Source organism: Dothidotthia symphoricarpi, assembly GCF_010015815.1.
Source record: "Dothidotthia symphoricarpi CBS 119687 unplaced genomic scaffold P153scaffold_22, whole genome shotgun sequence".
NCBI lineage: Eukaryota > Fungi > Ascomycota > Dothideomycetes > Pleosporales > Dothidotthiaceae > Dothidotthia > Dothidotthia symphoricarpi.
Window position 1 is genome coordinate 291,304 of NW_022985029.1, and position 13,213 is coordinate 304,516.

Consider the following 13,213-nt stretch of genomic DNA (forward strand, 5'->3'; position numbering starts at 1 on the left):
TGATACGAAAATAGCAGCCAAACAGTCGTAGCCGTAAAGGAAAGTGGGAGCCTTTCAACCCTCACGCCGCCGAGTCACCAGGAGACAACACCGACGACTGGTCTGCGCAACACGCCGAGTTCTCATCAGCTCATAAAGCACCTCGCAAGCCACGTGGCAAGGCACCTCTCTCAAACTCACTTCACCGCACCAACTCACCTACAACTCCCGTGTCGTCACCTTGTCATCCAGAGCTTCAGAAGGGTCCGCAGAGAAGGCCCAGACGCAAGAACAAGCGCGATTCCAAGGTCGACAAGAACAAAGACGGCAAGATGATTCAGGTTCCTAAGAGTGCATACGTGCCCCCTCATGTGCGCAAGCGCCTCGCCGCCAATCCTCAAGAAATCACCAAGACAGATGCATCGACGGATATCAAGACAGATGCAACGGCAGATGTCACGACAAACGCAACGACAGAGATCAAGACAGACATCCAGACAAACATCCAAGCAGACGTAAAAATAGACGCAAAGCCTGAGGCTCCCATCTTGAACAAGTTGCTCGCAGTCTCCGATGACTCCAAAACTGAACATCATGTTGAGTCACACTCGTCTCCGTGAGTAACACCAGGGTGCACAGTTCATATCACATTTGCTTACACTGCGCAGAAACGGCGTTGCTCTCGTGGATCTGTCACCACCCTCGCCACCAACCACCGTCCCAGAGGAGTCCAAGACGATCGAGACCGACGCGTGGGCTGGGTGGAACGAACCGATACCAGATCCGCCGTCTGCTCCACCGAGGCGCGAGAACCCGAACTGGCCGCGTGGGCCCAAGGCAGCGCCGAGGAAGAATGTCTGGCCAAAGCAGCGCGACATGAAGCCTCTTCCCAGTGAGAGTGAGAGTGACGGCGGAGTCGACTTCCGCTCCAACAGCAACGGAGACCCTGACTACGACGTCAAGAAGCTACAGGACTGGAACGGCGACTGGCTGCCTCCACCAGAGCAGTGGTCCGCCCGTAGAGGTTTCATCAACAGACACTTTGGCCAGGTCATCGAAGAATGGATGAACACACACAGCGAAGAATGTATCCAAACCATGAATATCGAATCGGGCGCATTCAGTGGTGAGGATGCTGGAGACAAGGGCATGACAATCCCCAAAGATCTGGTGCCGCGATACTGGATGCCGAGTACCATCGACGGTGAACCCTTGCGCAAGTTCTGGGAGAAATTGAGACATTGTGCACCAGCTGCGTTGGGAGACGATGACCTTACAGATACTCTCCCTTTTTGGGACATGTACGAGAATGAGGGGAGCTGCTTCATAGACGGTCTGGTGGTGCCAGATGCGAGAGTTGATGCTACAGACCCTGACAACCACACGAGAGGGCAATTTACAGGAGAGTCGATCACGGTTTATATGGAGAAAGTTGCAGATAGAAACCACGCCAAACACCTCAACTTGTTGAAGAAGCAAAATCGTCCTGTCCGGGAGCCGAAAGTCCCGATACCGCAGCCCGAAGACCGACGACTGAAGCCAACAGGCAATATCTATCTGCGTCCTGTGCAGCCCGCCGACGTGCATGGGATTACAGTAAGCATTCTCATTTTGTCAGATTATTGCCAGACTGACTGGGTACAGGATATCTACAATCACTACGTCGAAAACTCCATCCACGCCACCGAATTTGACGCGCGCACCGAGCAGCATATTCGCGATCGTGTCGATACCATCGTCCAGGCAGGTTTGCCTTTCCTGGTAGCAATCGCCAAAGGCAACAAGCCCAAGGGACCGCGAGGTTACGTTAGCGAGAAGATCATCGGCTACATCAACCTCGATGACTACTGCGATCGGTCCAGCCTATATCGCTTCTGTTTCGAGCTGGAGATGTATGTGCATCCAGGCTACACGTGCCAGGGGGTCGCCCGATGTCTTCTCGACCGACTCCTCGAGATGGTCAATACGGGATATAATGCGCGGGGTGGGTACGAGTATATCAACGACTATGACTATCTCAAGACTGGGCCCAGTCGGGTTGTCAAAACGATACTCATCAACATCCTCCATGCTCGCAAAGAACTGCCGCCGTGGGCCAAGGTCCTAGAAATGTTCAAGTTTGTGCGCTGCGGTCATATTTCGCAGGCCGGCTTCAAGCACGACCAGGTCGTGGACCTCTCTATCTTTCAGCACCACACGACCGAGCATATTGATCCCAAGGGGGTGCCCGCTGGTTGATCTCTCTCGCTGATACATGGCTGATCGAATGCTTGACGGAGAGTGGTCATTTCACGTCAACCAAAAGTCCTTTCTTTATCTGCTAGTTGCGATGCGAGTTGCTTTTTGTTTTGACATGACAACAACACGACGTCTGGCGTATGGGCACGGCTGGGAACTGCATACACAGCGTTGGCGTTGACATATCTCTAGTACACATGCTCAGTCACAATGCACAGAATGAATAGTAACTCAAGTAGAATGGAAATGCATTTTCACATAACTCTCTTACGATAACATCCCTTCAACACACCCTCACTTCTTCTCCTCATCTCCATCAAACCCCCACCGCCCTGTCTGATCCAGCCCCAACGGATTCTCCCCCGTCTGCTCCTTGCCCGCAATCTTCTCCGGCTTCTCATAGCTATCCTTGTTATTACCGCCCAGCACCTCCATCTTCTGGTCCTCGCCACCCAGCATCGGGCCCAGCGCGCCTCGTGTGCTGCCGCCGACTGCGTTGCCGAGCGGGCCCGTGACGCCTTTCTCCAGCGGCGCGCCGATGGGGCGCAGAGCTGTGCCTAGAACCTTTCCTGCGAGGTGTGTTAGACTTGTCATGCAAAAAGGCGGGGAGGGAAGGGGGGGACGAACCGATTGGATCACCGACTTTGGACAAGAGGCCGCCTGTCCCTTGGTCTGCTTCTTCTTCTTGCTTTGGCTCCGTGGGGATGTGCTGGTGCTCTTCCGACTGCGGCTTCGCCTGTGTGTCCTTTGTGTCTGCCATTTTGGACGTGATGTGTGTATGTGTGTTGCGGACGGGAATGTGTAGAGGGTCTTGGTTCGATGTGTATGGATGTCAGGTGTTGAAAGACGTTGGAACTAGTACCAGGCCCCCGTTTTATGTAGGCTCCGCCCGAGTGCAGGTTTCGGGCGCGAGAGTGACGTCAGGCGGGAACGCGTGGGTTGGGTGACATGTGGGTGGGTGTGGAGCTTTTAGCTTTAGCTTGTTTTGGGCGCGCGTGTGTGTGTGGGTTGCAGGGATGTCAGTCGAACGGGTATCATCGTCTTGAGAATGTATTGCATCCTGGGGTATCACAAAACTAGAACATCTCGTCCAAACCGCTCTCGTCGAAACAGCTCTCGCCTCGTCCGTCTGGCACGCCTTTCCCGCGAAACGTGTCTTCGAAGGCTATGCTCTCCTCCACGTCTTCTCTTTCGATGTCTTGACTACCTCTGAATCGCGGCACTGGGGTCCTCCCCGTTAGAATCTCGTACAAGCTATCGTCAGATTGCTCGGCTTCGTCTTCTCTCTCGAAGCGCAGAATCTGGTCCTTGCCGTCTGGCCAGACGAGCACGTAGCCCTGCTGGTGCGCGAGCGCGAAGACGGGCTTCTTGTCAGCAGGCGTGGAGAGCCATGTGGTGCTCCATTTCGCGGGGAGGGAGCTGGCAGGCTTGCTGATGTGGGACGAGAGGGCGAGTATAGCGGGGGGTTCGTGCGAGGGGTTTTCTGCCGTGCAAAGGTACACCGTTGGTGAGTCGTGGGCTGTCTGGATGAGCAGGTGGGAATTGTGCCACTGCAGCGATTTGATCGGGGCATGCTGGATGAGGATCGTGCGTGGGCGCAGACTCCGCAGGTCCCATATCCATACTGTTGTGGGTGTGGAGTCGTCCCGTGTCGCGTAAAGTGTGCCATCGCCGTTGAAGGCGAGAACGCTGATGCCCTGCTTCATCACCCCTGTCTCGCTCTTCTCCGCTGGTGCTTTGGGTGGTGTGGCCGGCTGGGTGGTGAGGAAGTAACTCCTATTCCCCTGCGCGTCGACGGTCTCTGTGAATACGGGCGCAGTGGGGACGTGGATGCTCGCCGTGTGATCGAGGAAGACGACCGGCGTGAATGTCCTCGTCGACAGAATCCTGACCCTTCGATCCCAGCCGCCGACTGCGAGCCACTCGTTCCCCGGGACCCACTCGACGCTCTTGATGCCCAGACCCTCGACGCCCCACTCGTTGACCTGTTCTGACGGCTCGCGCGAGAGAGTTCGGTATAGATGGCCGTCTGCGGTGTATATGCAGAGAGTGTGGCCTGCAGAGGGCGCATCCCAGATGGCAAGCCAGCGGCCGTCGCGACTCCATTTCAAGCCTGCCGCATCGACTGTTGGCAGCTCAGTGCGGCGCAGGAGGGTGTGTGTGCGTGGCGCCAGGAGGAGCAGTATGTCCTGCCCCGAGCTCCTGCACAGCATGGCCAGCACTCCGCCCCCTCGCGCGCTATCCGACGGCCGGAACCCCCACCCTCTCCCATCACGTCCGGCAAACTTGGGGTCTCTAACCTCAACTGCTCTGCCTGTGCGCAGACACCACACCTTCACACACGCCGCGAAGTCGCTCCACACCAGCACCTCGTCCTCGCCTGCGCCAAACTCGACGTGCACATTCTTGCCCATGCCGCCCGAGCCATTGCTGATGACGGCACTCCACTTGTCGTCGCGCAAGTCGTAGACGCGCGTGGTGTTTTCGTCAAACACAAGGACACGGTTCGAGGCGGGCGGTTGTGGGCGGCTCGATCGAGGGGTGGACGGCGCAGAGGGCAGCGGCGGTGACCATGCGATGCACGCCTTCTTGCAGTCAAAGTCGGACGGGAGCGCGGCACTCCGCACGACCTCGAACGTCGAGAGACATCGGATCTGCAGGCGGGTGCTGGAGAGACAGGCAACGTGCGCGGCGTTCGGCGACGGGACCGACAGGGACGTTGCTGGTGGGAGTTAGCTTGTGCGGGGACAAAATGGCGATCCACTTGCTTTTGAACTGCGGCGATATATCTGCGTTATCCATGTTCGTGTTGGGGTGATGTGCGTGTTGACGACGGTAAACAGACGGTCGGTGTTGAGGGAACTGGGCCAATCAGAAGCCAGCATGTCCGCACTGTGAATGTTGATACGGATACACTACATGATCCTTAAACCAACAACCACAACCGTAGAAGCAACGAGGGTATCGGCATGCACCTCCAATCTTGCAGCACAGCTACGTAAATGGGAGTAAAAAAAGACATCACACGCTCGCTCCAGCTTCAGAACCAACTACATCGTTATATAACTGTCACCACTCACGTGCTGTACACGGGCGCCTTGATCAAAATACTCTTCCCGCGAATCTGCACCGCCACGCCAACAGCCATGCGCACGCGCGGTGGCAGCTCGTCTTTGGGCCCGGCCGCGCTAGGTGGAGGCTGCGAGAGACTCAGCTGGCTGCCGCCCTGTCCAAGGGTGCTCTCGCGCTTCGACGTCTGCGTGGGCTTCTTGCCGAAACCAAACATGCCGCGCTTCTTGTCTTCTTTGGGCAGCTGCTCCTGCTCGGCGAGCGAGGCTGCATCCTCGGCTTTGGACGCGACACTCCGTACAGACGCCCGGTCGGCCTCCTCTGCGTCTGCAATTGGGCTGGTCAGCGCGGGGATGCCAGATTCCATCTTCATGAAGTCTGACACTATGCCGTGACCTGGTGGGAAGTACTCGATATGTACTTCCCGGCTCTCCAACGGCAGATGCTGCGCGATGCTGATGGCCAGCTCGACAATCATGGGCACCCCGCCGTTCAAGTCCGGCGGCGCAGGATCATTCAGATACATCTGCAGCGAGGCGATAAGCTTCTCATTCAATGTATGCGTCAGCGTTTGTCGGTTCACTTCGGCCTGTGGCGCCCGGAGATGATCCGCCAGCCCTTCGAGCGTCGCCAGCCGCCAGTTGATGAGCTTTGCCGCGAGCGAGTCCTCGTCTTCGGCCGAGTGGGAGACGGGCGCAAAGCGGCGGATGTTGGTCTGGATTGCCTGCAACTGCGTCGAAAGGCCTGGGTCCAGGTCGGGGTGGAAGTACTTTTCGAAAATGTTTTCCACCAGCCAGTGGGACATGAAGGCGCGCCCCACAGCCGTCATCTCCTGCTTACCCGTCTCCACCGCCGACTTGTTGACGACGACGTGCAGCCATGGCGGAATCGAGCGCCAATCCTTGCGGATGGAAAAGGACAGCTGCGCAATCAGGCCGTCAAGTCTGTTGAAGCGCGTCGTGTACTCGCTATCGTCCCACGACGTACGGGACAGCGACATGCGTTGGTTGGCGAGCGTATTCTGCAGCTGGTGCACCTGCGTCTGTTGCTCGAAAAAGTAGCGCTTGACCTTTTGATATTTCTCGCCTGTCGCAGCGTCAGTCAGAGCTCATAGAGCCATCGCGGTAGCACTCACGCAGCACCTCGTGCTCTTTGATCATCTTCTCCAGGCTCTCGTCCGTCATGTCGCTTGCGGAGCGTGGCGGCGGCGTGGCCCTGCTTATCTCGCCTTGCGACTGCTTGTCACCTCTGTACGGCTGGCCCTGCGAGGCTGACGGCACGACGTTAGCGCCAAACGATGCGATGCCCGGCGACACGGGTGGCTGAGCGGAGGTCTGACCTGGCTGTTGGAGGAGTGATGGCTCGCGCGTGGGCGGTCCTGGCTGCTGCTGGCCGTCGGCGACCTTGCGCATGCTGCTCTTGACGCTGTTCTGGCTGCTGGGCGCCATGTTGTCCTGCGGCGGGGTTGTATTTTGCGTGTGTGACTCGTCGTGGGCTTGCTGGAGGGGCGACGGCGGGGCGTGCTGCTGCTGCGACGAGGGCGGCCTGAGCGAGTCGGGCTGGATGAGGTGGGGGAGCTGGCGCGTCGGGGACTGCTGCTGCTGTTGCTGCTGCTGTGGCTGTGTGCTCTGCGGAGATTGTTGTTGATTCGACTGCTGCTGCGGATGCGATGTGTTCTGCTGATACTGGTAGTACTGCTGCGGCTGCGGGGTCGTGTCGTGGGTGTGTAGCTGAGCGTGCACAGAGAGGGGGCTCGGCGTGTTCTGCGGGTTAAAGGCCGTGTACTCTTTCGTGCTCGAGTGCTGGGATGTTGGCTGGTAGTTCTGGTAGGGCTGTTGTTGTGGTTGCGGTGGCTGCTGATGTACCCCGCTGACGCCCTCAGGTGGGGACCGAGCGTACTCCTGGTGCGTGCCTGGCTGGAAGTGCTGCTGGTAGGGAACGTCCTTGGGTGGGACTTGTGGTGAGCGGCCTTCTTGCTGCAGAAACGGGTCGAGGTTGGACTCGTCCTCCTCGGTGGACGGGGGCAGATGCGGGCTCGAGCCTGTCCGCTGCTGCGGCTGTTGCTGTTGCTGCTGCGGCTGCTGCTGCCACTGCGAGGCTTGCAGACGACTGGCGTCCTGAGCGGAGTACTCGGGGCCCGTCTTCCTGACCGACTGCTTGCGCCCGAGCGGGTTCCTGGTGGCCTGCTTCGTCGCGTCGTCGTCCCTGTGTCCCGTGAACCCGGCGGCGATGCGGCTGCGGAACGAAGCTTTCTTGGGCTCCTGGACGTAGCCGGGCGTGGGCGCGGTCTGGTACGGCTGGTCGGCGATTGGCGATGTCTGCGGAGCGCCCGTCTGTTGCTGCTGCTGATATGTCTGCTCTAACGGCAGGTGGTGCGCGCTCTGGCGGTGGGCTGTGTTGGTGCTGGTGGTGCGCTGGGGCGATTGTCCGTACTGGTCTGGCGTCTGGAAGCGCTGCTCGCTGTTGGCGATGCTGTTGGTGAGGCTGTTCCCGTTGGTACTGCTGTTGCTGTTATCACCACTGCTAAGCACTGCAACCTGTCAGCCCGCTGAAAGCCCTCCAATCTTGGGTATTACCAGACGGCAACGGCAACGGCTGTCCTGGCGACGCGGCGACCGAGATCTGCGATTTATTGCTCTTGTGCCACGGCAGTTTGGGAGCCATCGCAGTGAGCTGTGGGAAGGCTGCAGGTGATGGCGGGGCGGAGCAATCGATGCCTCTAAGAATAACAAGTCGATCAGCGCCCGGCTATGCACCACGCTCGATCGCTACAGGCGCCTCGGGCTGGAGAGTAAGACGCCATTGCGCTACATGCACACTTCGAGCAGCCTTCTCCTTCAGCTGCCGCTGAACCGTCCCTGGGGGTGCTTCGTTCTGAGCTGAGCTCATGCGCGTCGAGCTATTTTAGGACCCGCGCCGCGCCCACATCTCCACACTCGTTCGCCCAACTTCAACTCTTCAATCGATGAGAAACGCAATTCACTTGAGACTTCCCAGAGGGATATTATTCCACTATCTGGTTTCCAGTATGTTAGACTCGCTCATCCCAGCAACCTCGAGCCACCCGCATTTATATACGCCATTTACGGACGGTCTCGGGACAGTACGATTGAAAAGTACGGTTGGAGATCGGATGGAATACTAGATGTAGATTAGTCGTTTTTTCCGCCAACAACAGTTTTAATTAGAACGTTTAGTACTACTTAACCTATACAAATCGTTTACTACTTAACTGTTTAAGTTATCCTAATTATCGCAAATTTGTGTTATTGTTGTTGTTATTCTCTTACTAAAATGTTGAAATCGTTGCCTATTGTTATCCCCAGCAGTCCCGTTAATCTACCTAATCTTAAGCTTAATAAGCTGCCTACGCGCGCCCTACACAGCTTGTTTAGTGTTGTTTTAGAAAGTGCGTTAACTAAATAATTTGTTCCACTGCTGACTTATTAATACTACTATATAGCTAAAATATTTATGCTATCTATTATTAAATTATTTATAGTTAGGCTGTTTTAGCAAAAGATTAATATTCTTTTTGCAGGTTAGAAGTTTAAATCTAGGTAGGAGCAATTTATTAATTTTTGTTAAATCTTGCAAGTTAACGTTAAAATTATAGCGTTAAGTTAATTTTTATAGGAATAAAGGAAGATTTAGTAGTAAAAGTCTATACAAACAATTCCTATTACGTAGATTCTTAAGATTACGTGGATGTTGCGCTAGTACTTAAAATAGAAGCCTATCCGAACCGTACTTTCAAGTCGTACTGTCCCGAGACAATCCGCGCCATTTATACTATCGACTCCCGATCAGGTTTATCAAATTGAAGACACTAATTCAGTTAATACCAGCCGTCTTTTCACTGCTTCGTAACGCGTAATCTAGGACACTCTCATGTAAATACACCTTGCTGATTCTGGATCACAAACGCGCGTTTAGACGGCAGATACACCTTTCAACTTCGTAGCATCTGTCCACTGAAAGTTATACCTGGTCGTTTCCCCCGCATTTTGAAATCATGCTCGTTTCATTATTTCTGCTTCTTCCACATTACTATTCTTTTCGTGATGCTGGTTCCAAATCCTTTCAAGGCATGTACAGAATGAACACAAACTTAGTACACGCCTATTGTCGTGAATATCAAAAGAGTTAGCCAGAGGGCATTCATATTGTATGATTGTACACATGCGTTTACAACTTATATGGGTAAGGCTCCAAGTATCTAATACTCCTCAAAAGTACTATCGAGCAGTCAGATAATTGTTTGAAGATGTTCAGGCTACGCTACTTGAATACTTGTTTGGCACATTGGTGGGAGTATCAAAGTGTTGATTTTCCCACTACCTAGATCTGTTGATAAAAATTTGTAATTCGGCTGAGCTTTGTAAATAAATACAAGGAAGTGATTATTATCAAACTCGCGCTGGGGGAGCGAGAAGATACATCCTGGAGAAGGCATGTGTTAGGCTGAACCCAGTGCGGCAGGGCTTCATCGTGCAAAGGTGACTTCGACTCATCACCCTGCAACCCCAGTCTCAAGCCAGGTTAACATGCTAAAAGATTCGGACCGGTGTAAGGCTGTTCAAGGCACTTGTCGTGACAGCGCATCTGAGGAATAGTGATGTGGTGACAGATGCAAGGTGGGCTGACGGGCATGACGTAGTGGGGCTCCACCGGAAACCTGGCGTAACCACGAGAAGCTTCGATGGAGAAACGGATACCACGACCAATCTCGAGAAGGCTCGCGACGCTACTGGCTACTTCCTGGTTTTTCTCGAGCAGCTACCCTTGGGACATATAAGATTCTCAAGTCTGCTGTATCACCGTTTCTTTGCTAATCAGAGATACCCCACACACCCAACACGAACCCACGCACGACTCTACTCGAAACCAACAAAGGCTATCACGACTATATACTTGGCTTCACGCCAACTTATACAGATACGAGGCAACAGTCCACACCGCAATGACTTCGTTCGACGCCTACACAGATCGCGCGGCCAAGGCCCTGGCCGACAGCTTCCAGTTGGCCAAGGACTATGCACACTCACAACTCGCACCCACACATCTTGCGGTCTCGCTGATAGATCCACCAAAAGACCTCGCGAACCAAGTCGACATCCCACCACCGCCGCTATTCAAGCAGGTCATTGAACGAGCCAATGGCGATGCCCAACTCTTTGAACGAGCTCTCAAGAAGGCTCTGGTACGATTACCTAGCCAAGATCCGCCGCCAGAGCGAACATCGCCCTCACCTCAGATGGCCAAGGTGCTTCGCGCCGCCGAAGACCTGAGCCGAACGCAAAAGGACAGCTTCATTGCTGTCGATCACCTCATCCAGTCACTATGCCAGGACGCGGCGATACAACGATGCCTCGCCGATGCGAACATCCCAAACGCAAAGCAGGTTGACAGCGCTATACAAGCACTTCGAGGAACCAAGCGCGTCGACTCGAAGACGGCAGACGCGGAGCAGGACAATGAGAATTTGAAAAAGTTCACCATCGACATGACGGCAATGGCACGAGAAGGCAAGATCGACCCTGTCATTGGTCGTGAAGAAGAAACTCGACGAGTTATTCGCGTCCTCACCAGGCGTACTAAGAACAACCCTGTTCTCATTGGAGAGCCTGGTGTTGGTAAGACTACGGTCGTTGAAGGTCTTGCCCGCCGCATTGTCGACGCAGACGTACCTGCCAACCTTGCAGCCTGCAAACTGCTTTCCCTGGACGTTGGTTCCTTGGTCGCTGGCAGCAAGTACCGCGGAGAGTTCGAAGAGCGTATGAAGGGTGTTTTGAAGGAGATTGAGGAGTCCAAAGAGATGATAGTTTTGTTCGTGGACGAAATCCATCTCCTGATGGGCGCTGGCTCTTCTGGAGAGGGCGGCATGGACGCCGCCAATCTTCTGAAGCCCATGTTGGCTCGTGGACAGCTTCACTGTATCGGTGCTACCACCCTTGCCGAGTACAGGAAGTACATTGAGAAAGATGCGGCTTTCGAACGACGTTTCCAGCAAGTCTTGGTCAAGGAGCCAACCATTCCCGAGACCATCTCGATTCTTCGAGGCCTCAAGGAGAAATACGAGACGCATCACGGTGTCACCATCATGGACGGTGCTATCGTCGCTGCTGCTACTCTAGCTGCTCGGTACCTGACCCAGCGACGTCTGCCTGATTCAGCAGTCGACTTAATCGACGAAGCGGCAGCAGCAGTACGCGTTACCCGAGAATCGCAACCTGAGGCACTCGACAACCTCGAACGTCGTCACCAGCAATTACAAATCGAGATTCACGCTCTCGCCCGCGAAAAGGACGAGCCTTCACAAGTTCGTCTCAAGGATGCACGAGCTGAAGCTGCCAATATCGAAGAGGAGTTGAAGCCCCTCCGCGAAATGTATGAGCGCGAGAAGGGACGCAGCAAGGAGATTCAAGAGCAGAAGCTGAAGCTTGAGAGTCTCAACAACAAGCTCGCTGAAGCCGAGCGTATGCGCGACCTTGCGGGCGCTTCCGACCTGAAGTACTATGCCATCCCGGATGTCAAAGACCGTATTACTCAACTCGAGACCGAGAAAGCTAAGGCAGATGCAGAGATGTGGTCTCACCAGGCAAGTGGTGGTGGTGAAGCGCTTCTCAGTGACTCTGTCGGACCGGATCAGATCAACGAGATCGTTGCACGCTGGACTGGTATTCCTGTTACGCGCCTCAAAACAACGGAGAAGGACAAGCTTCTCAACATGGAGCGTCGTCTCGGGCAGATCGTCGTTGGCCAGAAAGAGGCTGTCCAGTCCGTTTCCAACGCCATTCGTCTCCAGCGTTCTGGTCTTGCCAACCCGAACCAACCGCCCAGTTTCCTCTTCTGCGGTCCCTCCGGTACGGGTAAGACACTGCTCACTAAAGCTCTCGCCGAGTTCCTCTTTGACGACCCCAAATCAATGATCCGTTTCGACATGTCCGAATACCAAGAACGTCACTCACTCAGCAGAATGATTGGTTCGCCCCCAGGTTACGTAGGCCACGACGCAGGCGGCCAGCTTACTGAAGCCCTTCGCCGAAAACCCTTCTCAATCCTGCTCTTCGACGAATGTGAAAAGGCAGCGAAGGAAGTCCTGACCGTACTCCTACAGCTCATGGACGATGGCCGTATCACCGACGGACAAGGCAGAGTCGTCGACGCAAAGAACTGCATCGTCGTCCTGACGTCCAACTTGGGTGCTGAGCATCTCTCTCGCCCCAACGCACCGGACGGTAAGATCGATGCTACAACGAGGGAGCTAGTCATGAACGCATTGAGGAACTACTTCCTCCCCGAGTTCCTCAACCGTATCTCCTCAACTGTCATCTTCAACCGTCTCACCAAGCGCGAAATCCGCAAGATCGTCGACGTCCGCCTGCAGGAAATTCAGAAACGTCTGTCGTCCAACGGTCGCAATGTGCGCATCGACATGACACCCCAAGTCCGCGACTACCTTGGCTCGGCGGGATACTCGCCCGCGTACGGTGCGCGACCACTGTCTCGTCTCATCGAAAAAGAGGTTCTCAACCGCCTCGCCGTGCTCATCCTGCGCGGTGCCATCAAGGACGGAGAGGCGGCAAGAGTGGTTCTCGAAGATGGACACATCCAGGTCCTGCCCAATCACACGGACAGTGACGACGATTCGGAGATGTACGACGAGTCTGATGCGGTTGCGGAGCTGGAGGATGACGATGCGGGTATGGATCTTTACGATTAAGCATGGGCAAGGATTTTCAAGTCTTCTTTTTTTTGGCATAAGAGCCTTGGAGTTTTGGGGGGAATATGGGATTGGATGTTGGGTGCAGCGTTTTTGAGACTATGATATATGATTGACGAATAGATATGACAAAAGCGATGGCGCATCACTTGGTCTAGGTCAGTGTGTGGTGGTTGTTTGATTTTTACATAAATAGTAAAT

At 54.9% G+C, this 13,213-nt stretch overlaps 5 protein-coding genes across 5 annotated transcripts; 2 read left to right on the plus strand and 3 right to left on the minus strand.

Moving 5' to 3' along the window:
* Window positions 1–14: 14 nt before the first annotated feature.
* On the plus strand, window positions 15–2,631 carry P153DRAFT_349850 (uncharacterized protein). Its single transcript, XM_033666266.1, has 4 exons — window positions 15–434; window positions 537–595; window positions 648–1,575; window positions 1,624–2,631. The coding sequence occupies exons 1-4, from the start codon at window positions 312–314 to the stop codon at window positions 2,215–2,217; spliced, it is 1,704 nt and encodes a 567-aa protein (XP_033519091.1). The 5' UTR covers window positions 15–311; the 3' UTR covers window positions 2,218–2,631.
* On the minus strand, window positions 2,512–2,977 carry P153DRAFT_390168 (uncharacterized protein; the record flags this gene model as incomplete). The annotated part of the gene is made up of 2 exons (XM_033670901.1): window positions 2,512–2,786; window positions 2,845–2,977. The coding sequence occupies 2 exons, from the start codon at window positions 2,975–2,977 to the stop codon at window positions 2,512–2,514; spliced, it is 408 nt and encodes a 135-aa protein (XP_033519092.1).
* A 158-nt stretch (window positions 2,978–3,135) lies between these two features.
* Window positions 3,136–5,212, minus strand: P153DRAFT_125339 (TolB, C-terminal domain-containing protein). The gene is made up of 2 exons (XM_033662009.1): window positions 4,986–5,212; window positions 3,136–4,939 (listed from the first exon to the last, which is right to left on the minus strand). Exons 1-2 carry the CDS (start codon window positions 5,017–5,019, stop codon window positions 3,294–3,296), a joined length of 1,680 nt encoding a protein of 559 aa, XP_033519093.1. The 5' UTR covers window positions 5,020–5,212; the 3' UTR covers window positions 3,136–3,293.
* P153DRAFT_125180 (uncharacterized protein) lies at window positions 5,157–8,100 on the minus strand. Its single transcript, XM_033662007.1, has 3 exons — window positions 7,863–8,100; window positions 6,422–7,816; window positions 5,157–6,372 (listed from the first exon to the last, which is right to left on the minus strand). Exons 1-3 carry the CDS (start codon window positions 7,948–7,950, stop codon window positions 5,294–5,296), a joined length of 2,562 nt encoding a protein of 853 aa, XP_033519094.1. The 5' UTR covers window positions 7,951–8,100; the 3' UTR covers window positions 5,157–5,293.
* Window positions 8,101–10,017: 1,917 nt separating this feature from the next.
* P153DRAFT_370618 (heat shock protein-like protein) lies at window positions 10,018–13,170 on the plus strand. The gene has a single exon (XM_033669079.1). It carries the CDS (start codon window positions 10,250–10,252, stop codon window positions 13,010–13,012), a length of 2,763 nt encoding a protein of 920 aa, XP_033519095.1. The 5' UTR covers window positions 10,018–10,249; the 3' UTR covers window positions 13,013–13,170.
* Window positions 13,171–13,213: the final 43 nt, after the last annotated feature.